The sequence below is a fragment of the Ornithorhynchus anatinus genome, chromosome 3, assembly GCF_004115215.2.
Source record: "Ornithorhynchus anatinus isolate Pmale09 chromosome 3, mOrnAna1.pri.v4, whole genome shotgun sequence".
Lineage (NCBI taxonomy): Eukaryota > Metazoa > Chordata > Mammalia > Monotremata > Ornithorhynchidae > Ornithorhynchus > Ornithorhynchus anatinus.
This window is the reverse complement of record NC_041730.1, coordinates 48,541,367-48,567,054: the sequence shown is the minus strand read 5'-3', so window position 1 is coordinate 48,567,054 and position 25,688 is coordinate 48,541,367. Positions and strand designations below refer to the sequence as shown.

Below are 25,688 nucleotides of genomic sequence, written 5' to 3'. Positions count from 1 at the left end.
CCCAAGACAGCCATGGGGCAGGGACCTGGGGAAAGGTTGGAGTCCAAGCCCTGATTAACACATGGCTCTCTGTATCAGGGAACTTCTACTATTACCTGCCCTGGGCCAGCACAAAGCCGGTAGTGACCCTGACATCCTACTGGGAGGACATTGGTCACCGACTGGACACAGTGAACGTGATCCTGACCATGGTGGATCGGCTGGTAAACCGTCTCAGGCTCCTCTCACCCGGGCTTGGCCGATGCAGAACTGGACACGGAACCGGGGGGTGGGGGGGGGGGGAATAATGGCTGGTGGTGGGGAAGGAGAGCCCAGCTGCGGCCCCGGTACCGCCCAAGGTTTGGATGACGTTTCCTGCCGAGAACCCATCCCAAACTCTGCCCATTACTGGTTCCTGTCCAGGCTTTACTCCTCCCCTCCCCACCTTATCCCCCAACCCTCCTTCTCTTCACAATCCTCCTGTCACCCCCCAACCCTCCTGTCACCCCCGTATCCTCTCTGTCCCTCCCGCATCCCTCCGATCTTCCTATATCTTCTATCTCTCCTGCATTCCCCCAGGTCCTCCTCTATCCTTCTGCCCCTCCTTTAACCCCCAATCTTCTCTGTGTCCCTTCTATCTCCCCAAATTCTCCTGTATCCCTCAACCTCCAGTCCTCCCATATGCCCAGGCCTTTTTGTAGGCCCCCAACTCCCCTGTATCCCCTCTCGTCCTCCAGTACACCTTCATTGCTCTTGATTTTTCTTCTTTCTTCTAGCCTGAGGCTAGCTGGCAAGGGCCAGGATGTTCCCCAGGTCTCAACAGCCTCAGCAGCCATCAACGGAGCAGTGCTGTTCCTTGATTCTTGGAATTGCCTTGGGTGTGTCCCACCCTGCCTTGGGGTGTCATGTGGCTCATTGCTAATGCAGCAAGGCAGACACGAGGTGGACTCATGAGTCTGGGTCATCCTCATTATCCCCGTAGTGGAGGCCATCTGGTCTCACTCCCCTGCTCCCCTCCCCACCCCCAAACTGCAGTGGGTGATGAGAAGTGCTGGTATCTTAGTGAACTGTACAGCTTTGGCTATGGGAGACAGCGACATCCTCCCTGCCAGCACACCCTGTGGGCTCTGGGACAGGCTCGGGAGGCCAGGGAGGCCAGGGTCCCTGAGCTGGGTTAGGCGCAAGCCTGGGGCCAAGAGACCAACGGGGAACTCTCTGCTCCCCATCCCAGCCCCAAGCTTCCGAGCTAAACTCCTTTGGCACCGGGAAGCCTCGCTGACAGGCCCCTCTCTCCCTCTCCCAGCAAACAAACCTCACCACCTTGAAAACAGGGATCCAGGGCAAAGCTGCTGAGACCTCCCTGGCCGAGGTGTGGCTGGAGCTGATCGATGACCTTGTGGAAGACACGAGGTGAGGCGGGCTGATTTCCCTATCATTCATTCATTAAATCGTATTTATTGAGCGCTTACTGTGTGCACAGCCCTGTACCGAGCAGCTGGACAGTACAATTTAGCAACAGATAGAGACCATCCCTGTCCAATGAAGGGCTCACAGTCCCTGTCCCATATGGGGCTCACATTCTCAATCCCTATGTTTACAGTTGAGGGAACTGAGGCAAAGAGAAGCAGAGTGACTTGCCCAAGGTCACACAACAGATAAGTGATGGAGCTTGGGTTAGAACTCAGGATCTTCTGAATTCCTGACGCTATGTCCAAGTCCCTGCCCTGGCTCCGGTGCTTGACCCAGCCCCGGCCCCGACCCCAGCAGCTCTCCAAAATGTGGGAAATGGACTGGCTGCTCAGTTGGCGTGGGGCACCTCTCAGATATCCCCACTTTCGGCCACGGCTCAGAGAACAGGCCGGAGCGGCAGTGAGCACAGAGGTGGCAAAGAGACTGAGAAAGAGTTTTGGGGGCTGTGGGATCCGGAAGGCCTGGCCCTTAGACCGGGGTGGGGGAGACGGCCCAGCCCCCAAAAGAGAACAGCTAAAAACTAGATAGAATGGGTAACCGGGGCAGCCAGATTGCTGTGGTTACCAAGCAGGCCTGGATCACCCCACGCGGGCTGATGGGGAGGAAGCCCAGGGGATCCTGAACAACGGATGACCAGGTCCCCAGCTGCGTAAGCAGTCCACTCCCCTCCGGCCCCCACCCCCACCCTCACCCCCACCAAAGCACAGCCAAATGGAGCACACTTCTTCTCGACCCCCGCCCCCCTCCATCCCCCAAAGAACAGCACAACTCTGTCACCTCCGTGTTGCTCTGGCCCGATGTTGGGGGGAAGCACGGGGAAGGTACGTGGCTTCGGGAGTTAAGGACTCCCGCCTCATGGGAGCCACTGTCCCCAGTCAACCTGGCTCGGCGTCAGTAAGCGGGGAAGGAGAGAGTCCCCAGGCATACAGAAGGAGAGCAGGAGCAAAAGACTGTTCCCCGCCTGTCCTTTCCTTTTTTTGTTGGTATTTGTTAAGCGCTTACTATGTGCAGAGCACTGTTCTAAGCGCTGGGGTAGATACAGGGTAATCAGGTTGTCCCACGTGAGGCTCACAGTCTTAATCCCCATTTTACAGATGAGGGAACTGAGGCCCAGAGAAGTGAAGTGACTTGCCCACAGTCACACGGCTGACAAGTGGCAGAGCTGGGATTCGAACCCATGACCTCTGACTCCCAAGCCCATGCTCTTTCCACTGAGCCACGCTCCTTCCTTTCTCCTTGGCTAAAAGGAAACCAAACTATAAGATTTCACACCACGCTGCCCGGGCGAGGAAAACCTAATAATTGTGGGCAGGGAATGTGTCTGTTTATGGTTGTATTGTACTCTCCCGGTGCTTAGAAGAGTGGAGAAGCAGCGTGGCTCAGTGGAAGGAGCATGGGCTTTGGAGTCAGGGCTCATGAGTTCGAATCCCAGCTCTGCCACTAGTCGGCTGTGTGACTGTGGGCAAGTCACTTAACTTCTCGTGCCTCAGTTCCCTCATCTGTAAAATGGGGATTAAGACTGTGAGCCCCACGTGGGACAACCTGATTCCCCTATGTCTACCCCAGCGCTTAGAACAGTGCTCGGCACATAGTAAGCGCTTAACAAATACCAACATTATTATTATTATTATAAGAGTGCTCTGCACACAGTAAGCAGTTAATAAGTATGAATGAAAGAATGAATAATAACCCCATTATCCATCAGTACTAATCAGTTAGGCCAGGTCCCTCCCAGCTCCTCATTTGCAGCTTATGGCCACTTCCCAGTTGTGTCATTTGTGGTGATCTTGCAAAATTCAGGCCTAGCGGGGTGATGAGAACCTCAAGACTTTGATCAATCGCCCAATCAATCAATCAGCGGTATTTATTAAATGCTTACTGTGTGCAGAGCACTGTGTATTAAGCTCTTGGGAGAGTGGAGTACGACAGAGTTGGTGGAAGAGTTCCCTGCCCACAACGAGCTTGTATTAATTCATTCAACTGTACTTACTGGGCTGTTACTGTGTGCAGAGCAGTGTACTAAGCGCTTGGGGAGTACGATACAACCACAAACTGACACATTCACTGTCTACAACGCAATCACAGTTTAGAGGGGGAGACAGACATTAATATGCGTAAATACATAAATAAATTACAGATAATCTAATGTTGGTATTTGTTAAGCGCTTACTAGGTGCAGAGCGCTGGGGTAGATACAGAGTAATCAGGTTGTCCCACGTGAGGCTCACAGTTAATCCCCTTTTTCCAGATGAGGGAACTGAGGCCCAGAGAAGTGAAGTGACTTGCCCACAGTCACACAGCTGACAAGTGGCAGAGCCGGGATTCGAACCCATGATCTCTGACTCCCAAGCCCTGGCTCTTTCCACTGAGCCACGCTGCAGATATATGTGCTGCGGGGATGGGAGGGAGGATGAATGAAGGGAGAAAACGAAGGCGGCACCGAAGAGAAGAGGAGCATTTAGTCAGGGAAGGCTTCTCGGAGGAGGTGCGCCTTCAATAAGGCTTCGGATTAGGGGAGAGCAATTATCTGTCTGATATGAAGAGGGTGGGCATTCCAGGCCAGAGGCAGGATGTGGGCGACGGGTCGGCGGCGAGATAGATAAGATCGAGATTGGGTGGAAAGGTAAGAAGTTCAACCTCAGCCACATTAAGTTTGAGGAGGTGAGAGGACAACCGAGTAGAGGCGTCTTGAAGGCAGGAGGAAATGAGAGGCTGCGTAGGGGAAGGGAAATCGGGGCTGGAGATGGAGATTTGGGTATCGTCCGCACAGAGGTGGAAGTTGAGGCCGTGGGAGTGAATGAGTTCTCCAAGGGAGTGGGGGTAGATGGAGAATAGAAGGGGACCCAGAACTGAACCTTAAGGGACCCCCACAATCAGAGGGGAAGCAGTGTGGCTCAGTGGAAAGAGCCTGGGCCTCGGAGTGAGAGGTCATGGGTTCGACTTCCGGCTCTGCCGCTTGTCAGCTGTGTGACTGTGGGCAAGTCACTTCACTTCTCTGTGCCTCAGTTACCTCATCTGTAAAATGGGGATTAACTGTGAGCCTCACGTGGGACGACCTGCTTACCCTGTATCTACCCCAGCGCTTAGAACAGTGCTCTGCACATAGAGGCGCTTAACAAATACTAACATTATTATTAGAGGGTGGGAGGCAGAGCTTGCGAAAGGGACTGAGAATGAGCAGGCGGAGAGAGAGAAGGAGAACCAGAAGAGGACAGTGTCAGCGAAGCCGAGGTTGGACGATGTTTCCGGGAGAAGGGGGTGGTCGACATTGTCACCAGTGCCGACGGTGTCATCTCCTCCAAGAAGCCTTCCCTGACTGAGCCCTCCTCTCCTCTTCTCCCACTCCTTTCCGAGCCGCTCTTACTTGCTCCGTCATTCATCCTCCCATCCCCACGGCACATATGTATAGACCAGTAATTTATTTATTTATTCATTCATTCGAACGTATTTACCATGCGCTTACTACTTATTAGAGAAGCAGCGTAGCTCAGTGGAAAGAGCACGGGTTTGGGAGTCAGAGGTCATGGGTTCAAATCCCGGCTCTGCCACTTGTCAGCTGTGTGACTGTGGGCAAGTCACTTCGCTTCTCTGGGCCTCAGTTCCCTCATCTGGAAAATGGGGATTAACTGTGAGCCTCACGTGGGACAACCTGATTACCCTGTATCGACCCCAGCACTTAGAACAGTGCTCTGCACATAGTAAGCGCTTAACAAATTCCAACATTATTATTATTATTACTATGTGCAGAGCACTATACTGAGCTCTTGGAAAGTACAACCAAGAGAGACAATCCCTACCCAACAACGGGCTCACGGTCTATTAACGTCTGTCTCCCCTCTAGACCGTGAGCTCGCTGTGGACAGGAATGTGTGGGTCTGTTTGTTGTTACAGGGTACTCTCCCAACCATTTAGTACAGTGCTTTGCACACAGTCAGCACTCAATCAATACGATTGATCGAATGAACGCATGAATGTCAGAGGCAGCCGAGAGGTCGAGGAAGATTAGGATGGAGTAGAGGCCTTTGGATTTGGCAAGGACATCATTGGCGACCTATGAGAGGGTGGTTTCTGTGGAGCGAAGGGGACGGAAGCCAGATTGGAGAGGCAGATTGAGCGGGTGTAGATGGCTCGCTCAAGAAGTTTGGAGAGGAATGATAGGAGGGAGATGGGGTGATAACTGGAGGGAGCCGCGGAGTCAAGGGAGGGCTCTTTTTTAGGAGAGGGGAGACATGGACTTGTTTAAAAGCAGTGGGGAAGAAGCCAACGGAGATTGAACAGTTGAAGATGTAATTTAGGGAGGGAAAGAGAGAGGGGACAAGTGGGGCTTGTATCCACCCCAGCACATAGTAAGCACTTAACAAATACAAGAATCATCACTATTATTAGTAATATTATTAGTAGTAGCACTGGACCATCAGACCTGTGGGATTCGAGGAGGCCGAGTCACAAACCACACCCTGCCCTCCAGGAAATCAGCCCTTGTTAGGGTGACCCAACCCTGCCCTTCGTATAGACAGGGACGGCAGCTATTGAAATTCCCTAAAATGTGGTTGTTTTCATTCTTCAAAATATAGAGGGGGAATGGCTTCGCGGGGGCAGGGCCCAGAGGTGGGAAGATTCATTCAGTAATATTTATTGAGCGCTTACTATGTGCAGAGCACTGTACTAAGAGCTTGGAATGTACAATTTGGGCAACAGATAGAGACAATCCCTGCCCAATGACGGGCTCCTTGTCTCCCCCTCCCAGGAAACCCCTGCCCGTCCTGGAAGGAAAGCCTAACGTCACCGTGCTCGACACCCAGATCCAGAAGCTGCGCCTCAGGGCGCTGGCTCAGATCCAGGAGGCGGCCACGAGGATGCGAGCCGAAGCCACCGACGTGAAGTCCACTTTGGGGGAGATTGAAGATTGGCTGGAGAAACTAACCCAGCTGACGGAAGAGGTTCTGACTTTGGCAGCTTTTCCCCTCTCCCATGCCACCCTGCCTTGGAAAGAGTCTCCATCCTCTCCCTTCCCCTCCTCCCAGCTTCACATCCCTCCTACCCTACTTTCTCCAGCCCCGGCAGGCTGAGGCAGACGAGCAAGCTTCCGTCCCCTCCAGCGAATGCTTTGGCTTCCGGGCAGACTCGGGCCACGGTGGATCGGGAAGGGAGGGGGAGGGTCCGAAGAAGGCCTGGGAGGCTTAGCCAGACTTCTGCCCTCCGTCTCTGGTAGAGCTGGAGCAGGGGCAGGATCGAGCACCGGGAATCTCTTCCCAGAGGATACAGAAGCAGCAGGGCCTGGCTGGCTTGGGTTGGGTCTGTGCTGAGACCCCGGGGGGCAAGTTAAGAATGCAGAGGGTTGAGGTTAGTGGTGTGGGATGAGCCATCCCCAACCATGAGGATGGTCTGGTGGTCTTTAGACAGCCCTGGGAGTCAGAGGACTTGGCTTCTAATCCTGGCTTTGCCACTGGCCTGTCGTGTGACCTTGGGCAAATCACTTCAGTTATCTGTTTAAAAAGGGGATTCGATACCCGTTGTCCCACCTACCCTTATATTGTGAACCTCATGGGGTACAGGGACTGTGTCTGACTTGATTATCTTGTCCCTACCCCAGCGCTCAGTACAGTGCTTGGCATATAATATATTGGGCAGCAGCATGGCGTAGTGGACAGATCACGAGCCTGGTTCTAATCCCCGATCTGCCACTTGTCTGCTGTGTGACCTTGGGCAAGTCACTTCACTTCTCTGGGCCTCAGTCACCTCACCTGGAAAATGGGGATTGAGACCGTGAGCCCCGCATGGGACAGGGACTGCGCACACCCTAGCTCTCAGCACAGTGCCTGGCACACAGTAAGAGCTTAACAAATATCAGAATTATTATCTAGTAGACACTTTACAAAAGCCATTTTCATCATCACTGACACGAGGACGGGTGTCCAGGAAGGTAATCCGTTACATGGTTCCTTCAAGGGCCCCAGCCAGAGAGAGAGAGAGAGAGAGAGCTCTGGGCTGGGCAAGCCAGGATTACAGCAAGGAAAAAATCGAGTGACTTAACCGGGCCAAACCCAGAAGCCCGGAGGAGATTTCCAGCATGCTGGCTAGTGGCAGGATGGGACGGTTCTACGGCAGTGGGATAAACAATGACTGGCGTCTGGAGCCCAGCTGCTGGGAGTTAGGGGCTCAGGGTCAAACCCACTGTGCGCCGTCTCTTTGCCTTCCTCAGCCCCAGAACAGCATGCCCGACGTCATCATCTGGATGATCCGAGGAGAGAAGAGGTTGGCTTACGCCCGCATCCCCGCACACCAGGTTCTGTACTCCAACACCAGTAAAGACGCCTCCGGGAAATACTGTGGGAAGACACAGACCGTCTTCCTGAAGGTAGACTGACTGATGGATGAATGGATGGTTGGATGGTCGGATCGTTGGATAGACGGGCTCGCTGTTCACGGGGGAGGTTCGCAGCCAAGTGGTTGTCCTGGTTGCTTTTTTCCCATCCAGCTAGTGCTGCAGGGGTCCTCTAACCGCTCCTCAAAAAACTCCAGTGGTTGCCCAACCACTTTTGCATCAAACAATAACTCCTCACAATTGGCTTTAAAGCAGTCCACCACCTAGGCCCCCCGCACATCACCTCGCTACTCTCCTTCTACAACCCAGCCCACACACATCAATCCTCCACTGCTAACCTTCTCACTGTGCTTCAATCTCACCTATTTCACTGCTGACCCTTAGCCCACGTCCTGCCTCTGGCCCGGAACACCCTCCCTTCTCAAATCCGACAATTATTCTCCCCCGCCTTCGAAACCTTATTGGAAGCATATCTCCTCTAAGAGGCCTTCCCAGACGAAGTCACTCTTTTCCTCATTTCCCGCTCCCTTCTGTCGCCTTGACTTCTGTCGCTCCCTTTACTCTTCCCCTTTCTCAGCCTCACAGCACATATGTACATTTGTCTAATTTAATTGTATTGATGTCTGTCTCCCCCACTCTAGACTGTATGTTGTGGACAGGGAATGTGTTTATTGTTTTATTGTACTCTCCCAAGCACTTAGTACAATGCTCTGCACAAAGTAAGCGCTCAATAAATGCAATTGAATGAATGAGTGAACTCTCCCCTCCAACCGGGGCTGCGAGAGGGTAAGGCAGGGGAGTCGGGGAGAGGGTCTTGGGAGTGTCTCCAGAGGACGAGGACCTATGGGCGGCGACCCCCTGCCCGGCCTGGTAACTGCCCCTGTCCCGCCCCACAGTATCCCCAGGACAGGAGTGGTGGAGTCAAGATACCAGCAGAGCTGCGGGTGAACATTTGGCTGGGCCTGAGTGCCGCAGAAAAGAAGTTCAATAGCTTCGCTGAGGGAACATTCACCGTCTTCGCAGAAATGGTACCGTGACCGTCTTGTCGGCCCTTTCCCTTTTGCAGGAGAGAAGAACAGGGGCCGGATCCTGGCCGACCCAGTGATAGCCATTTGACCCCTAACCCTCCACCCCAGCTGGCCACCTCCACCAGATCTCCTGGCTCCCAGTTCCTGGCTCCCTAGCCTTGAGGGCCGCCCCAAGATCCCTCAGATCTAAATGCCAGAGAGTGCCAGGCTTGGGGGGAGACTCGGGCCCCACAGGCTTTGGGCTTTCAGAGGTTTTAAAGGTCACCTGAACTTCAGCTGAAGCTGGCCACAGCATCTGGTTCCGGGTTCTCAGTTTTGCTTCCCCGCCTCTGACCTCAGTGGAAAAACTCTGGGAAATCAACATTTGCTCATCCCCCGATCTTCTCCTGGCCTCTAAGGGCTTCTTCTCTGGATCTTCCTCACAGTATGAAAATCAAGCTCTCATGTTTGGAAAATGGGGCACATCCGGGCTGCTGGGAAGGCACAAATTTTCCGATGTCACGGGAAAGATCAAGCTCAAGAGGGAATTCTTCCTGCCTCCGAAGGGCTGGGAATGGGAAGGAGAATGGATGGTTGATCCTGAAAGAAGGTAAGAAAAGGCCAAACTGGGAAACTAGGTCCTGGGAAACCCCCTGCTCTTTGATTGCCAACCCAGAATTCAGAAGGAATGCATCTCTCTTGAGGAATGCAAACAGATTTGGGAATAAAGTAAGACTCTTTCGTTCTATCCTGTGTTTTACCCAATGTCTCCAAGAGTCCACAAACCCCCAAGAGAAACTATAACAGGAGTAAGGCATTCGCTGGGGCGGGAAGGTGAGAAACAGAGCATTTTATTTTAACCAAGCTGTCCAATCTATTGAGCACCTATTGAATAGGATGCACTAGAGTAAACACTTCATAATAACAAGGATGACATTTAGTGAGTGCTTACTAGATGCTAAACACTGTGGTAAGCACTGGGTAGGTACAGGACATCCGATCAGACTTGGGAAAGCATAGCAGAAGTAAAGGGCAAATTCTTGGCCACAATTTATTGGCACTAGAGATCCGGTGAAGGTCAGACACATAGAGGCATAAAAGCCCACATCTCCGAGGTCTCCCACCCACAGGGGCATCCCAGAACAGTGCGATAAAACTGAACTTTGAATACTTTTTCTAACATTTTCCCCAGATTGGATTTTTCACTGAGTTGGATGGGAACCTCCCCTTCCAGTCCTAATTAAATATCATTTATTGAAATAATGACCTGTCCCCAGTACCGCATCTAGAAATTAAATTGATTTTCCTTCATCTTTCCTGCAGTCAGCGACTATCTTGGGGGGCTCCTGACTCTGACTTCTGCATTATATGATTCTAAAGGGGGCCTACAGGGGTAGCGTGGCTCTCCCTTCTTCCTGCCCAACATCTTGGGAGTATCCTTGAGGTCCACGAGAATCATTTTCACAGTACAGTTTGGTTCCGGGATCGGTCGGCATGATCTAAAATCCCAATAAGAAGGACTGTTGGATCCGGCCAGGAGTGGCATCCTGCCTACATGGGCAGTCTGGCAGGGGGTCGGGGGTGATGTTGGGGGGTGACAGCCTTTGGGGACACTCAACCCTCCTCCCCTGAACCCTGTTACAGCATTAGGCCCAGTTGCCCAGAGCTCTTAGAGCTCAGCCGAGGAAGAGCAGGAGCTGGAAAATTGGGGAGGAAGCAATTCTAATCTCCCCCGAAGTAATTGTGGGTGGTTCCTTGGCATCTCTGACCCAGGAGAGAATGGAAATGGCTTCTGGGGTTGCAGCGTGGGGTATGATCGGGCTGGGCCGGGCGGCAGTATGTGGCTTTGGTTCCCCCAGTTTGCTGACCGAAGCGGACGCCGGCCACACTGAGTTTACCGACGAGGTGTACCAGAACGAAAGCCGCTACCCGGGGGGAGAGTGGAAGCAGGCAGAGGACAGCTACACGGACGTGGTGAGATGGGTTGCCTCTTGGCTTGTCCAGCTGGGATCTACTGCTCGCCTGGGCTCCCGAGAGAAGAAGAATCGCCTCCGTCCCTTCCTTTCAGCAAAAGGGCAGGGCGAGCCGGCAGATGGCCAGTGGGAGCGAGGGGGGAGGGGCCTGGGAAAAACGGGCAGGGATGGGGATGAAGGGGTGACCGTCCCATTTCCTTTCTTCCACCATGCACCACCTTCCTCCCCCTCCATCCTCCCGCACTGCCTTCCCGGCCCCCACCCTAACGTGGTTCCACACTTTGCTGAGATTGCCCAGCTGCCCGTGCAGCCAGAAATGCAACATCCATCCGTGAGGAAAACTCCTCTCCATAGCCCAGACTCCCATCTTAGCTGCAGCAGGGATGTTTGTGGCAGCCACAGAAGCAGCATTGACTACTGCGGCTCCTGAAGAATGGAAGGACTGTTCCTCCTCCTCTGGAGTCATGGCACTGACCTGGCGGAGACAGTCTGGCCTGACCCGCCGACCCCTAACGCATTCCCCATGCTTGACCGCCCGCACAGTCCGACACAGCTCCACCCAAAAACAGTGAAGGTCCCACCTAAAGCGGGATATCCGGTCACCTTACTCTTTCTGGAACCCCTTGGCTTCCCCAGGCTTGTCCAGCATGAAGCAGAAATCCACTCTGGAAGCTGGGGACCTCCCCTCTCCAACTTGGAGTTATGTGTTCCCTTCATCCCCAAGGAAGCCTTTTCCCAGTTACGCAGCAAATTTTAATTCATTCATTCATTCAATAGTATTTATTGAGCGCTTACTATGTGCAGAACACTGTACTAAGCGCTTGGAATGTACAAATCAGTAACAGATAGAGACAGTCCCTGCCCTTTGATGGGCTTACAGTCTAATCGGGGGAGACGGACAGACAAGAACAATAGCAATAAAACCAACTTGATAGTTCCTCTGGCAAAGGCAGGGTGGGTAAAAGAGGGAGGAAGAGGAGGGGTTAATCCATCGCTCGGCCACCAGTGGAGGGTGCAAGTCAGTATCCCCAGTGGCCAGCAAATGTACTTCCCTTCTGCCAGAATCCTTCCCAGTGATACTCAGGAGTACCAGGCTAGCAATCATCAATCAGTCAGTTGATCGATGAGCAATCATTATCGAACACTTCCTATATGAGGAGCACTGACCTCAGTGCTATGAAGTACAGGACTCTGCCGGAGGAAGGAAGGGTAGGTCGGGGCCCAGATCTTTAGTGGGAAACATAAGGAATTCCTGCTAGCAGGAAAGGGGTCCTGTTCAGAGGTTAGGTTCACTCCCTTGCCTAAGAGTTTAATAAAGGGAACTCCAACTCACCAGCTCCTTCAGTGACATATGTGAGGTGGATGGATGGGTGGGTCGGTGGATGACGGGGCGAATGGATCAATGGCGAACGGGGCGGATAAAAGAGCGAATGGATGTTCGGGTTGATGGATGAGTTAGCGGACGGATGAGTGAATGGACCGATGGGTAGGCAGCTGGATGGATGGGCAGGTGGGCGGCTGGATGGATGGATGAATGGATGGATGAGTGGATAGGCGAGTGAATGCCTGGATGAGTGGATCGGTGAGCAAATGGGGGGTTGGTTGGGTGGAGGAGTGAAAGGATGGATGGACAGGTGAATGAATGGCTAGATGAGTGGATGAGAAGGTGTAAGAGAAGGGATCTCACTTGGGCATTTTTCTGAGTGCACGAGAGGTTTTACAAGTGACCGATCTAGACCCTGACTGACGTATCTGCATCTTGGCTGCCTCGAAACCTTCCTCCCTTGTGTTTAAAGAATGGAGATAAAGCGGCCACCCCCAGTGAGCTGACCTGTCCCCCCGGGTGGGAATGGGAAGACGACGCTTGGGTCTACGACATCAACCGAGCTGTGGACGAGAAAGGTACTGGGCCAAGGGGTGTCCGTTCTCCCGGCTCTGAACCCGCCTTATCTTCGCCTTTGAGCATGGGGCAGATACCCTTTCAGTGTGTGGGTGGGGATTTCAAGGCCCTGGGGTTCCAGGGATGAGCCTTCTAGGAGCCGGGGCTTCCAGACAGGCTGGTGAATTTCTGAATAGTGTCGCCGTCCAACCCAGCACTCTTCAAAGGGTCAGTAAGTTGCATGAGAAAAAAATATGACAAAGGGAACTCTAGCAGGAAGTCAGGTACTTGTTCTTATGGCTTTTTAATTTATGGCAATTGTTAAGCGCTCACTGTATGACAAACCCTGTACTAAACACTGAGGTAGATACGCTTTGAGGCCAGACACAGTCCCTGCCCCTCATCAAGTTCATGGTCTAAGGAGGAGAGAGAACAAGTATGGAATCCTCATTTTACAGGTGAGAAAACTGAGCCCCAGAGGCATCAGCAGAATCAGGGTCATTGACTCCACAGAAAGACTGTCATTTCCTAGGGCTTTGCACTCTGAGCCTTGGGGAAACAGTGTTATCTAGTAGAAAGAATGTGGGCCTGGGAATCAGAGGACCTGGGTTCTAATCCTGGCTTGGCCACTTATCTGCTGTGTGACTTTGGTCAAGTCGCTTCTCTTTGCCTCAGTTTCCTCATCTGTAAAATGAGGAAGAAATCCTACTACTTAGACTGTGAGCCATGTGGGACAGGGACTGTGAACTATGTATCTAGCATCTACCTCAGGGCTTAGTACAGTGCTTGGTGCATAATAAGTGCTTAACAAATCTTATTATTAGTAGTATTACTATCACTGGGCCCTGACTCATTCATTAAATCATGTTTATAGAGCGCTTACTGTGTGCAGAGTACTAAGTGCTTGGGAGAGTACAATGTAACAATAAACAAACACATTCCTTGCCCACGATGAACTTACAGTCTAGAGGGGGAGACGGACTTTAATATAAATAAATAAATGACAGATTTGTACATAAGTGCTATGGAGCTGGGGGGCTGGAGGGGGGTGGTGAATAAAAGGAGCAAGTCAGGTGATGCAGAAGGGAGTGGGGGAAGAGGAAAGGAGGGTTTAGTCAGGGAAGACCTCTGGGGAGAGATGTGCCTACCGTAAAGCTTTGAACTGGGGGAGAGCGACTGCCTGTCTGATTTGAAGAGGGCGGGAAAATCCAGATCGGAGGCAGGATGTGGGCAAGAGTTTTGCGGCGAGATGGAAGAGATCGAGGTACACTGAGATGGTAGGCATTGAAAGAGCGAAATGTAGGGACTGGGTTGAGGTAGTAATATGGGAGAGACCAAGGGAGGAGGAGGAGAAGGAGGGGTTGTCCAGACAGAGGTCCAGACTCTCCTCCTCAGCTCTGCAGCCCCAGAACTTCGCCTCGGAGCCAAGGGCCGGGGCCTCTGGGCGGAGCCGGGCCTTGGGGTGGTGGAACGGGCCTGGCTTGGCTGTGACGGTGATGACAAGTTTTCACTCCATCGCAGGTTGGGAATACGGAATTACGGTTCCCCCAGACAATAAGCCCAAGTCGTGGGTTGCCGCGGAGAAGATGTATCACACACACCGGCGTCGGAGATTGGTACGCAAACGCAAGAAGGATTTGACCCAGACTCCCACCATGACCGCCAAGGTAAAAGGAACCTCTCTCCCGCCTTTCCTCGGGAGCTCCGACCAAGCTCTGGCAGGATGTCCATCCAGCTGGAGGTGGACACCGGCCCGCTGGGGGCCAGGCAGAGGATTGAATCCATAAATTTGGAGCATCCTCAGCTGCGTTGAGAAGCGGTGTGGACTAGTGGAAAGAGCCCGGAGCTGGGTTCTAATCCAGGCTCCGTCACTTGCCTGCTGTAGTACAAATACTGTGGTATTTGTTAAGCGCTTACCGTTGGCCAGGGACAGTACTAAGCGCTGGGGTAGACACGAAATAAACAGATGAGGCACAGTCCCTGTTTAAGAAGGGAGAATAGGGATTGAATCCCCATTTTACAGTTGGCTAGAATGAGGGGGAGTGGAAGGCAGGTCCCCTTCACCCCCGTCAGTCTGATGTCTCTGTCCATGCTCACGGTCCTTGCACCCTGTCCGGGCTCTTCACTCCAGAGAAAAGCATGTAGCACCAAGCACCTCAGTGGGACGATGATTCCCACACTCATGGGGCGGCCTGCCGAGCCCAGGGCGAGGCGGCCTTGGCTGCCATAGTGGTGGAGGGCCGGGAGGAAAAGTGGGGAAGCTGGGCCAACCTCCAGGCACCGCCTGGAGATAAATTTCACTTCACTTCTCTGTGCCTCAGTTATCTCATCTGTCAAATGGGGATTCACTCCTCCTCCCTCAGACCATGAGTCCCAAAAGGGACAGAGACCGTGCCCAATTTGATTATCTTGTATCTACCCCAGCCCTTAGCACAATGTCTGGAACTTAGTGAGCACTTAACGAATATCATAAAAGGGGCGGGAGGGGAGCGGAGACAAGGACTCTGGCCATTATTGGCTGGATCGTGAGTGCCCCAGGGACACCCCAGGGAGGAGGCAGGGCAGACACCTGGAACCCTCGTGTTATTAATGATAACAATAATAATAACGATGGTATTTGTTCGGCGCTTACTGTGTGCAAAGCATTGTTTGAAGAGCTGAGGTAGTCATTAATAATAATAATAATAATGTTGGTATTTGTTAAGCACTTACTATGTGCAGTGTACTGTTCTAAGCGCTGGGGTAGATACAGGGTAATCAGGGCCCACATGGGGCTCAAGGAAGGGAGAACAGGTATTGAACGCCCGTTTTGCGGATGAGGTAAGTGAGGCACTGAGAAGCGAATTGACTTGCCCAGGTTCACACAGCAGAAGAGTGGCAGAACCGGGATTAGAACCCAGGTCCTTCTGACTCCCAGGCCCGTGCCCTCTCCATTTGGCCATACTTTTTCCTGGGCATCCTGCCCAGCTGTGCACGGTACTGATGCTCTTAGCATTTCCCTTTGGAGGGGAAATGAGGGTTCTCCCCTGGCAGACAAACCACTCCAAGGAATGGGCGGCACGGTGGGTCCGGCCCCGGGCCGACACCCTCTTTGCCAACCGTGTCTCAGGGAATGGCGGCATTCGAAGACCAAGAAGGATGGGAATACGCTTCTCTGATCGGTTGGAAGTTCCACTGGAAACAACGCAGCTCTGATACATTCCGTCGAAGACGCTGGCGGAGGAAAATGGCTCCTTCGGACACGCACGGGGCTGCCGCCATCTTCAAGCTGGAAGGTGCCCTGGTGAGTGAAGCGGGAGAGAGATCATGAGAAGGGACAGGAACAGGGTGAGGAAATGGAGCGGGAATGGGTGAGGAGACAAGAGCAAGGAAAGGGAGAGAAGCCAAGGACGGGAAGGGAGAGAGGAGATGAGGACTGGAATGGGAAGAATGCTCTCGACTGGAATGTACTCCGAACTGTACTTCCCAAGCGTTTACTACACTGCTCTCCATGCAGTAAGCGCTCAGTAAATACAATTGAATGAATGAACGACTCTACCCCCCCCACCCCCACTCTACCACCCCACTGCCCCACAGCACTTGTGTATGTATGTACGTATCTATTATTCTATTCATTTATAATTAATACCTGTTTAGGTGTTCTGATGTGTATATATCTCTAATTCTATTTACTTATATTGATGCTATCGATGCCTGTTTACTTGTTTTGACGTCTGTCTCCCCCCTTCTAGACTGTGAGCCTGCTGCGGACAGGGATTGTCTCTCTTTGTCGCTGAATTGTACTTTCCAAGCGCTTAATACGGTGCTCTGCACACAGTGAGCACTCAATAAATACTATTGAATGAATGAATAGGGACAGGAAGGGAAGAGGAGACAAGGACCGTAAGGGAGACAGGAGTCAGGATCCAAGTGGGTGAGAAGCAGGGGAGAAAATTATCCAGAAGGGGCCAGACATTATTCCAGTATGAATTGCTCGGAAGCTCTGAACCTACTGCTTCAGCCAGGGTCAGTCTGAGCTGTGGGTGATAAGTTGGAGTCCCATATCATTGTTGGGGGATGGGTCAGGGGGCTTTGCTGGTCATGAATAACTGCAGGTGGCAGGAGGGTCCATAGCCCAGAGGTCTCCATTCTCTGGCTGTGGGTTTAAGTCTGCCCCCGGAGTTTCACTTGGTCGCTTTCCAGCCTGACTGGACCCTGGTCCTGGCTTCTCCCCACAGTCGAGATCCACAGATTGGCTATTTTGCTTCAGTGCTGCTCCCCTCCCAACCCCCACCGGGAGCCCTTGGGGTCAGAGTTTAGGAGGAGGAGGAGGATGGGGCTGTATCCCCGCTGCCCAGTGGGAGGAGACAATTGGCGAGGTGGCGGGCCAGTATAGCCAGTGACCTCCGGCCCGGCTGTGCCTACGGCTCCGGGCGCTCAGAGTGTCTTCTCTGATCCTCCACAGCTCATTCACCAACTCCCCAGGGCCCAGGCTTGCTACCCAGGGCCGGTCTCCATGCACAGAACTGTGGTTGTCACTTCTTGCTTGCATATCCCATCTGGCCAAAGACCACCCAGCAACAAGAAGCACACCCTGTCACCCTGCTTAGAGGGAGAGAGGAGCTGCCAGCCACCCATCCTGCCCCAGAGAAGCCAGGGCCAATTTTGTAGGGGAGCCCCAACCCATTCCAAGTCTGCAGGAGCAGGACTCCCCTCTTCCCTCACCCCACACCCGCAAGCCACCAGGACCACCTGTGGGCTCCCTGACCTCTGATCCTCGTGCTCCGTTTCAGGGAGCCGACACCAGTCCCGATGAAGGGGAAGAGAAGAGATCAGGAAAGCACAGCAGTCCCACCACCGTGTTTGGGGCCAACACACCCATAGTTTCCTGTAACTTTGACCGTGAGTATGTCTTCCTTACATCTCTTCCCTCATCTGTATCCCCGTTAGTTCTGTCGGTTCTTTCACAACAAATCCCTTAACTACCCCCGTACCTCCATTCTCCCACTTCCAATCCAGTTCTCATACCTTTCCCCCTGTCTGGAACTCCCTCCCCACCTCTGATCTGCCAAACTCCCTCTCTAGCCTCCTTTAAAGTCCTCTTAAAATGCCACCACCTCTGGGAGGCAACCTTTGATTCATCCCTTATCGTTCCAGTCCTACCACCTCATCAGTGACATTTCCGCTCACAGATTCATATGTTTATTTCTCCACTTATTCCCTTATATCTATTATTTTATCCAAAAATACTTATTATCTATTCATAAAGTCTTCCCCATTATACTCCTAGCTCCTCCAGGGCAGGAATGTATCTTTTATTTCTTCTGGAGTTCACTTACGTGATTGAACTTCTATGATTACCCGGTTAGTGCAGTGCTTAGCACCCAGAAGCATCCACTGTGGGCAGATGCCCAGCACGACAATCAGGCACTCACTACAGTTCTCTGCCCACAATAAGTATCCAGTACAGGGCTCTGCCCCCAGTAGGCTTGCAGAACAAAAGTCTGCGCACAGAAGGCACTCAGTCAATACTGTTGAACAAATTATTGATGATCAGAGAGCCCTGAACCCCCAGATTCTAAGCTGAAGGAAAATAAAGGCTTGATCAAGTCCAGAGGTCAGAGGTCAGGGTAGAGACATCTAACGGGGCCAGTGAAAAAGTTCCAGGGTTAAAAGGGTGGAACTTCCTCCAGGGATAGGCTCCCAATCCCCGGAGCCCCAACAGACCCGGGGAATGCTGGAGTTGGAGGTTCAGACTCCGGTGCTCCCGCTAGGCTCGGGCCGTGGCTCTCCATGAAGAGAAAGTCCTGAGAGGCTAGGGGAGACACTCAGATCACCTCCAGCTGGGTCAAAGATCACCTCCTGTCTCAAACCGGGTCCACGTTCCTTAAAAGCTTTTCAAAAAGCAGTGCTAAGGTAAAAAAAAATTCCAGTCAGAACAGCTCCGTGCGAGCCAAGTTCCAACAATATCCAGGGCAGACAGAGGAGATGAGGTTCCTCTGGGCTAAAATAATTTGGATTTTAATGGGCAGTCTTTTTCTAGGTTTCTCTGGGCATATCCTGGAGAAAAACATTCTGAACATATTCTGAACTCCAATTTGCCAGTGTTCTTCTGAAGTGATTTTTATCAGAAGGCCTCATTTTCCTCAGGATATATTGAGCACTTAACTCTGTTCAGAGTCTCGTACTGAGTGCAAAGACTGAAACTGGCCGTCTACAGGGTTCAGAGGACTCTACTGGACACCTCCAGAACGATAACATTAGTGGCAGAGATAGTGTTTTCGACTGTAAACTATAAGCTCTAGACTATAAGCTCCCTCTAGACTGTAAGCTCTTTGTGGGCCATGAACCTTTCTACCAACCCTGTTTCCTGGAGCTCTCCCAAGTGCTTAATACAGTGCTCTGTACACAGTAAGCGCTCAATAAATATGATTGATTGATTGGGTGTTTATTCAAGCACTTATAGAGCACCATCCTAAGCACTGGGAAGAAATCTAGGGTTGTAATCGACCAGGATCAGCCCCATCCCCAGTGGTGGCTTTGGACACCCTTTTTGTCCCACAAAATCTACCAACTCTGGACCCTTGTGCTCAAGACTTCCCCTTGTCAGAGGGCCAGAGGTAAGGGATGCCTTGAGGTTGAGAGCTGAGGAATGTGGCTGAGCCTGGACCTTCTGGGGCAGCCCCAAGACTGGCCTACGCTGGTGAAGCAATGCGGAGGAAGAGAGAGCTTCTTATTGCCAGGGGAATCCTGGCCCCAGCTCCACCCCCCTGGGCGAGCCGGAGTCCACACAGCACTGGCCGGTGTCCTGAGCGCCCCTGGACTGCTCCACTGAGAGCAATCCAGCTGCAGATACTGGGTAGCTGGCTAGGAAGTTGGCCTGGGTTCCCGGGGGTCATGCCATCCCTCTCTGCCACAGAAGTGAGTGCTTCCCTGGGGCCGGATGGCAGAGTGGCTCGCTGCGTTCACCCTGATACTCAACTCGGAGAGGCCCTGAGGGATGGATAAATGGAGAAATGCCTGTAGACATCGTGTCGGAGCTGCCAGATGGACAGTAGATTGCTGCCGAGCTAGGCGTGCTCGGAGCCCCTGCCCCGCACACCCATTCCAGGCCGGCATGGAGGCCTTTGGCTCTCCCCTGCAGAGCAGTTGGCGATGGCGCAGGCCAGCCGACAGAGGAACGCGACTGTGCTCTCTTGTTCCAGGAGTGTTCAGCTATCACCTTCGCTGTTACATTTATCAGGCCAAGAACCTCATCGCCTTGGACAAGGACAGTTTTTCAGGTAAGGCGAGAGCCAACTCCAAAGCAGTCCAGCGGACAAGGAGGCTGAGCTCCTCCCATCCTCCCATCCTGGACCACATCTTCTGCCCCCCCCTTCAGGCATCTGAATTTACAGTGGAATTGGTCTTACAGGGGTCACCTGGGCCAGGTGGTTCGGAACAGCGTTGGTTGGAAAGGAATGGTAGGAGGGACATACCTGGAGGAAGCTATGGCATCAAGGAAGGGCTTTTTTGTTACCAACAGAAGGCTGGTACATCGCCATTGGGCTGCCCAGTGGGTGCATGTGCCAACGATGGAATTTGAGGGGGTTAGGGGTCAGAGGACTTACTGGACCAGAAAAACACCCCTCGCCCTAAATGGTGAAATGCAGTGAGAAGCAGCGTGGCCTAGCGAAAAAGCAAGGTACTGGGAGTCAGAAGGAGCTGGGTTCTAATTCCTGCTCCTCCATTTATCTGCTATATGATCTTGGGTAAGTCCCATTTAACTTCTCTGGGTCTCAGTTACCTCACCTATAAAATGGGGATTAAGACTATGAGCCCCACATGGGACTTGAACTGTGTCCAACCTGATTAACTTGTATTCATCCCAGGGCTTAATAAAGTGCCTGGCACACAGTAAGCACTTAAATACTATTTATCATACGTGCCAATTCTTTCAGGGAGAGAGGTGCCTTCAACTATCAGACCAGCCCACCACTTTTTTGAGAGATTAATCATTTGGTTTAACACCAGAAGGTCCTCTTGTATGCTGCTTTATCATCTTCTTCCTCCACTTGGGGCCAATCTTAGTAGTGATAGTATTTATTAAGCAGTAGTTAAGGCACAGTCCCTGACACTCAGGAGGCTCAAAATCTAGAATCAAAGCCGAGGAGGGGACTGGAGACAGAATCATAAGGAGGGATGAAACAATAAAACACTAAAAGAATATAAAAGATAAGGGCAAATCCACAAAATAGAAACAAATTCTGCAGGAGCCTGTGGCTAGAGGAGCAGAATTTCAAGTTCTCAGATTCCAAGATTCCCCATGGACAGGCAGATGATGCAAAAGTAAATATGTTGAGGATACCGGTTTTAGAAGCAGAAAGGTAAACTGGAGTTCAAGCCATAGACTTCATTTCACTGAGAAACAGTGTGGCCTAGTGGAAAGAGCATAGGCCTGGGAGTCAGGAGGCCTGGATTTGAATCCCAGTTCTGCCATTTGGCATTTTTTAGTTTGTTTTGATGGTATTAATTCAGTGCTTACTATGTGCCAGGCACTTACTAAGTGCCAGGGTAGATACCAGTTAAACAGTTTGGACCCAATCCCTGTCCCAGACGGGGCTCACATTCTCAATCCCCATTTTACAGATGAGGTAACTGAGGCAGAGAAGTTAAGTGATTTTTCCCAATGTCGCACAGCGGGTAAGTGGTGGAGCCAGGATTAGAACCTAGGTCCTCTGACTCCTAGGCCCGAATTATTCAGCTGGGAGGTGACAAGAGTTTGGGGAGGGTGGTGGCCATTTGGGTGGAGAGTCAGTGGGTGGGCGCTGGCTCAAAGTACACACATTTGCCAAAGGAAAAGAACCATATGACAGGCAGTCAGTGACTGCATCATCTAGTACACACAGGCCTGAAAAATGTGTACCATGCATCTGTTTGGACCGTCAACTCTGGTGTGTTGCTGCCTCTCTAGTGGTTGTAGTGGTGTTTATTATTATTATTATCATTATTATTGCTAATAGTGATAGTACTTGTTAAGTGCTTGGGAAGCAGCGTGGCTCAGTGGAAAGAGCCCGGGTTTGGAAGTCAGAGGTCATGGGTTCGAATTCCAGCTCTGCCACTTGTCAGCTGTGTGACTGTGGGCCTGTCACTTAACTTCTCTGGGCCTCAGTTCCCTCATCTGTAAAATGGGGATTAAGACTGTGAGCCTCACGTGGGACAACCTGATTACCCTGTATCTCCCCCAGCACTTTGAACAGTTCTCTGCACATAGTAAGTGCTTAACAAATACCAACATTATTATTATTATCGTCTACCAAGAACTGAGGTGGACACAAGTTACTCAGGTTGGACACAGTCTCCGTCCCACAAAGGATTCACACTCTTAATCCCCCTTTGACAGTTGAGGTAACTGAGGCCCAGAGAAGTGAAGTGACTTGCTCAAGGTCACATAGCAGACCTGTGGTGGAGCTCCCGCTGAGTGCGGTGCTTTGTACTAAAGACTTGGGAACGACCAAACAAGCAAGTGACACAGTTCTTGCCCACTTGTACCCTAATGCAGGGTGGGGAAGGGCAAACATAAAAGTATTTTCAAACAGAATAAATAGATAAATAACATAAATACATCAGTGTTGAGGATGGGCACGAGTAGGAGCGTAAGTGCCAGTTGGTTGATGGGATCAAATGACTTGCAATGCTGGGAATCCTATCCTGCCTTGTTTACTGCATCAGCCCGAAGACCACCATCGGCCCCGAGCAGTGGCATCGTTTCCTGGGATTGGGAAGAGTTATGAGCTCCCATCCCACTGGAGCCTTTGCCCCAAAGATCCATCTCTGGTCATTTCCCTCCAGGGGCTTTGTGCTGGAGGGGGTGGGAGGAAGACGTGAGATCCGGGAGCTAGAAAAGAGGGGCTGGAGCAGCTCCCCCGCCCCCGATCCTCAAGCCAAATCTGGCTTCTCACACCGTTCCTCTGCTTGTGATTCCAGACCCCTACGCTCATGTTTCATTCCTGCATCGAAGCAAAACAACCGAAATAATCCATTCGACTCTGAATCCGACATGGGACCAGACTCTCATCTTTGATGAAGTGGACATCTACGGCGAACCCCAGGCAATCGCCCAGCACCCACCCAGCGTGGCCATTGAGCTGTTTGACAACGACCAGGTGGTAGGTCACCATCGGTCTCATCCCCAGTGGGGCTTTGGAACCCCTAATACTTATGAGAAGCAACATGGCTTAGCGGGTAGAGTGGAAGAACCTGGGTTCTAATCCCGGCTCCGCCACGTGTCTGCTCTGTGACCTTGGGCAAGTCACTTAACTTGCCCGTGCCTCAGTTACCTCATCTGTAAAATGGGAATTAAGAGTGTGAGTCCAGTGTGAGACAGGGACTGTGTCCAACCTGATTAATCTGTATCTACCCCAGCACTTAGAACAGGGCTTGGCACGTAGTAAGCACCTAACAAGTACCATAATTATTATTATTATTAGTGTGAAGCAATGACCTCAACTAAGATCCTTGAGGGCAAGGATTGTGCCTGTCAGTTCTCTTGTTCTCTCCCAAGTGCTTAGGACAGTGCTTGGCACACAGTCATCACAGGATAAATACTATTAATTGATTGATTGATTGATTGGGAGAGTCCAAAAGAAGCAAGACCAACAATTAATACCCTGCTTCCAGCACCGATGGTGAACGGAAATGAACAGGTGGACAAAAGTGATCCATAAATAGTGGGAGCTCGAGGAAGAGCAAGTATTACACATTTATCAGAATTGAAATAACTCACTGAATGTTTCCATTAAAAATCTACCTAAGTGCCGAGGATAGGAGCGAAATAGATGTGCTAAAGGGGTCAGTGGGACTTGGGAGCTCAAAATTAATCAAGGAAGGCTTTGCAGAAGAGGTAGGATTTCAGGAGGGTCTTGTAGATAGGGAGAGCTGCGCTCTGATGGTTTGAGAGGAAAGGGGTGGCATGGCATGAGGGAGGAATCCGAGGTGGAAGACTTGAGAATGAGGTAGAAGTTAGAAAGAGAGCTTGGGGCAAGTGAAGTGTGTAAGGTGGGAAGTAGCAAGTGAAGAGAGCTGACATCTAAGATAGAGAAAGTCAGTGGAGACCTTTGAAGTCAATGGGAAGGGATTTCTGCTAGATGTGAAGGGAGTCAGGTGGCCATCTGAAGGGTTTGGAAAGAGGAAAGTGCTGAGAGATGCTTCAGGGAGTGATTCGTGCAGCAGTGTGGAGTTCAGGCTGAGGTGGGTAGAGGCTAGAGGCAGGGAGACACCAGCAAAGCTGCCGACCCTTAACAACTTCCATTAAAAAAAAAAAGGAGTCTAACCACAACATGGCCCTAGCTTGGCCAGGGGATAGCCGATGGATGGAGAAGGGATGGATGAGGGAGCACTGTGCTAAACAGGGTTTAGCAGTTGGAAGGATGAGACCAGAGAGTGAAGGGTCGAGGATGACAGGATGATGGAGAACTTCGTGGGCGGGGAGAATGATGGCGTTTGATGAACCGGGTACTATAGGGCAGTAGCCCCTGATGAATTACTGGGGAACTGGGATCTAGACTGCTATCAGTCAATCAATATAGTTGATTGATTGGGGTCCGGGACATCGTGGGGCTGGGGCTGGGGCTGGGGCTGGAGCAAGCTCCCTCATCTTTCCAGGGCAGAGATGAATTCCTTGGCCGAAGTATCTGCTCCCCGGTGGTCCGACTGAGCCCCGACGAGGACCTCACTCCAAAGCTGCACTGGTATCCCGTGCTGAATGGCGGCACCACCTGCGGGGAGGTGCTGGTGGCTGCCGAACTCATTCTGCGGAACAAGGTGAGTTCTACCATCTGCCCCCGACCCCACCTCCTCCCTCCGGGACAGGAGTTCGGGGACCTTGCCGGTCACTTTGGCTGAGCTCACAGGCACCGCCTCGTTTGTCCGCAGGACGGCTCTAACCTTCCGATTCTCCCTGCCCAGAGAGGAAATCTGTTCATGGTTCCTCAGGGGATCCGGCCAGTGGTCCAGCTCACGGCCATCGAGGTATGCCCACGCCACTTTCCCAGCAGGGCCCTTGGGCCCAAGGCCCTCCCGGTTGAATGGCTACTCGGTCTGTCTCTTTTCCTCGTAGATTTTAGCTTGGGGCTTGAGGAACATGAAGAACTACCAAATGGCAGCAGTGACCTCCCCCAGTCTTGTTGTGGAGTGTGGCGGGGAAAGAGTGGAGTCGATGGTCATCAAGAACCTGAAAAAAACCCCCAACTTCTCCAACTCTGTCCTCTTCATGAAAGTGGTGAGCTTCCGGTCTGGTCCTGCATCTTTATGAGGTGTCTCTCTGCCCCACCCAGGGGCAGACTGAGAGGGCCGAACCCAAGCCAGGGTCAGGTTTCCATCGCTCAGATCCCAGCCCACTGCCCTCCTGCCCAGGGGATCAGAGGGTCCTGGGTCCTGCCGACTCGGGGGCCCGTGGCATCGACTTGGCCCCGGGAGAGCCACCCACATTCACTCCAGCAGAGCCAGCGTTGGGCAGGAAGTACCCGGGAACACTGGCATTTCCAACCTTCAGAAGGCCCAAGGCCTTGGACCCCGGCCTTCCTGGGGCACCCATGGCGTCTTGGCCTGGTTATGACCAGGCAGGAAACTCCTGCTGCTGCTGTGCTGGAACTGGGGATCGGGGACCTGAATGAAGGGGAACAGCTGGGTCTGGGAGTGACCTTGTTGTAAAGGCTTCTGGGCCTCAGAGCTCACTGAAACAGCAGTGTTCTCCTCCCCTGCCCAGCTCCTGCCCAAGGAGGAAATGTACACTCCCCCACTGGTCATCAAAGTGATTGACCACAGGCCCTTCGGGAGGAAGCCTGTGGTAGGCCAGTGCACCATCGACCTACTCGAGCAATTCCGTTGTGACCCCTACGCGGCCAAGCGGGACATCACCCCTCATCTGAAGGGTAAGTAGCCAGAATAATCATTAGTAATAATGATAAAAAAAGAACAGTCTATAAAACAAGATGAGTAGGAGGAGGCCCCAAGAGAATGGTCTCATACCTTCTGCGACCCCGGACAGAAGAGAAACCCTCAACCCCGTTGGCCTACCACCACAACAGTCTCAGTGA

General features: G+C 52.2%; 1 protein-coding gene across 2 annotated transcripts in view; it reads left to right on the top strand.

Moving 5' to 3' along the window:
• MYOF (myoferlin) overlaps positions 1-25,688 on the top strand; it is a 119,102-nt gene that overhangs the window by 67,388 nt on the left and 26,026 nt on the right. For both annotated transcript variants that reach the window (XM_029059922.2, XM_029059919.2), the window contains 17 exons: positions 79-203; positions 1,283-1,389; positions 6,197-6,389; positions 7,652-7,807; positions 8,671-8,802; positions 9,228-9,391; positions 10,641-10,755; positions 12,551-12,656; positions 14,155-14,300; positions 15,743-15,916; positions 17,406-17,514; positions 19,818-19,895; positions 22,579-22,760; positions 24,256-24,414; positions 24,526-24,621; positions 24,710-24,871; positions 25,358-25,523. In XM_029059922.2, the coding sequence (XP_028915755.1) occupies positions 79-203; positions 1,283-1,389; positions 6,197-6,389; positions 7,652-7,807; positions 8,671-8,802; positions 9,228-9,391; positions 10,641-10,755; positions 12,551-12,656; positions 14,155-14,300; positions 15,743-15,916; positions 17,406-17,514; positions 19,818-19,895; positions 22,579-22,760; positions 24,256-24,414; positions 24,526-24,621; positions 24,710-24,871; positions 25,358-25,523 (2,370 nt within the window). The remainder of the gene's footprint in view (positions 1-78; positions 204-1,282; positions 1,390-6,196; positions 6,390-7,651; positions 7,808-8,670; positions 8,803-9,227; positions 9,392-10,640; positions 10,756-12,550; positions 12,657-14,154; positions 14,301-15,742; positions 15,917-17,405; positions 17,515-19,817; positions 19,896-22,578; positions 22,761-24,255; positions 24,415-24,525; positions 24,622-24,709; positions 24,872-25,357; positions 25,524-25,688) is intronic.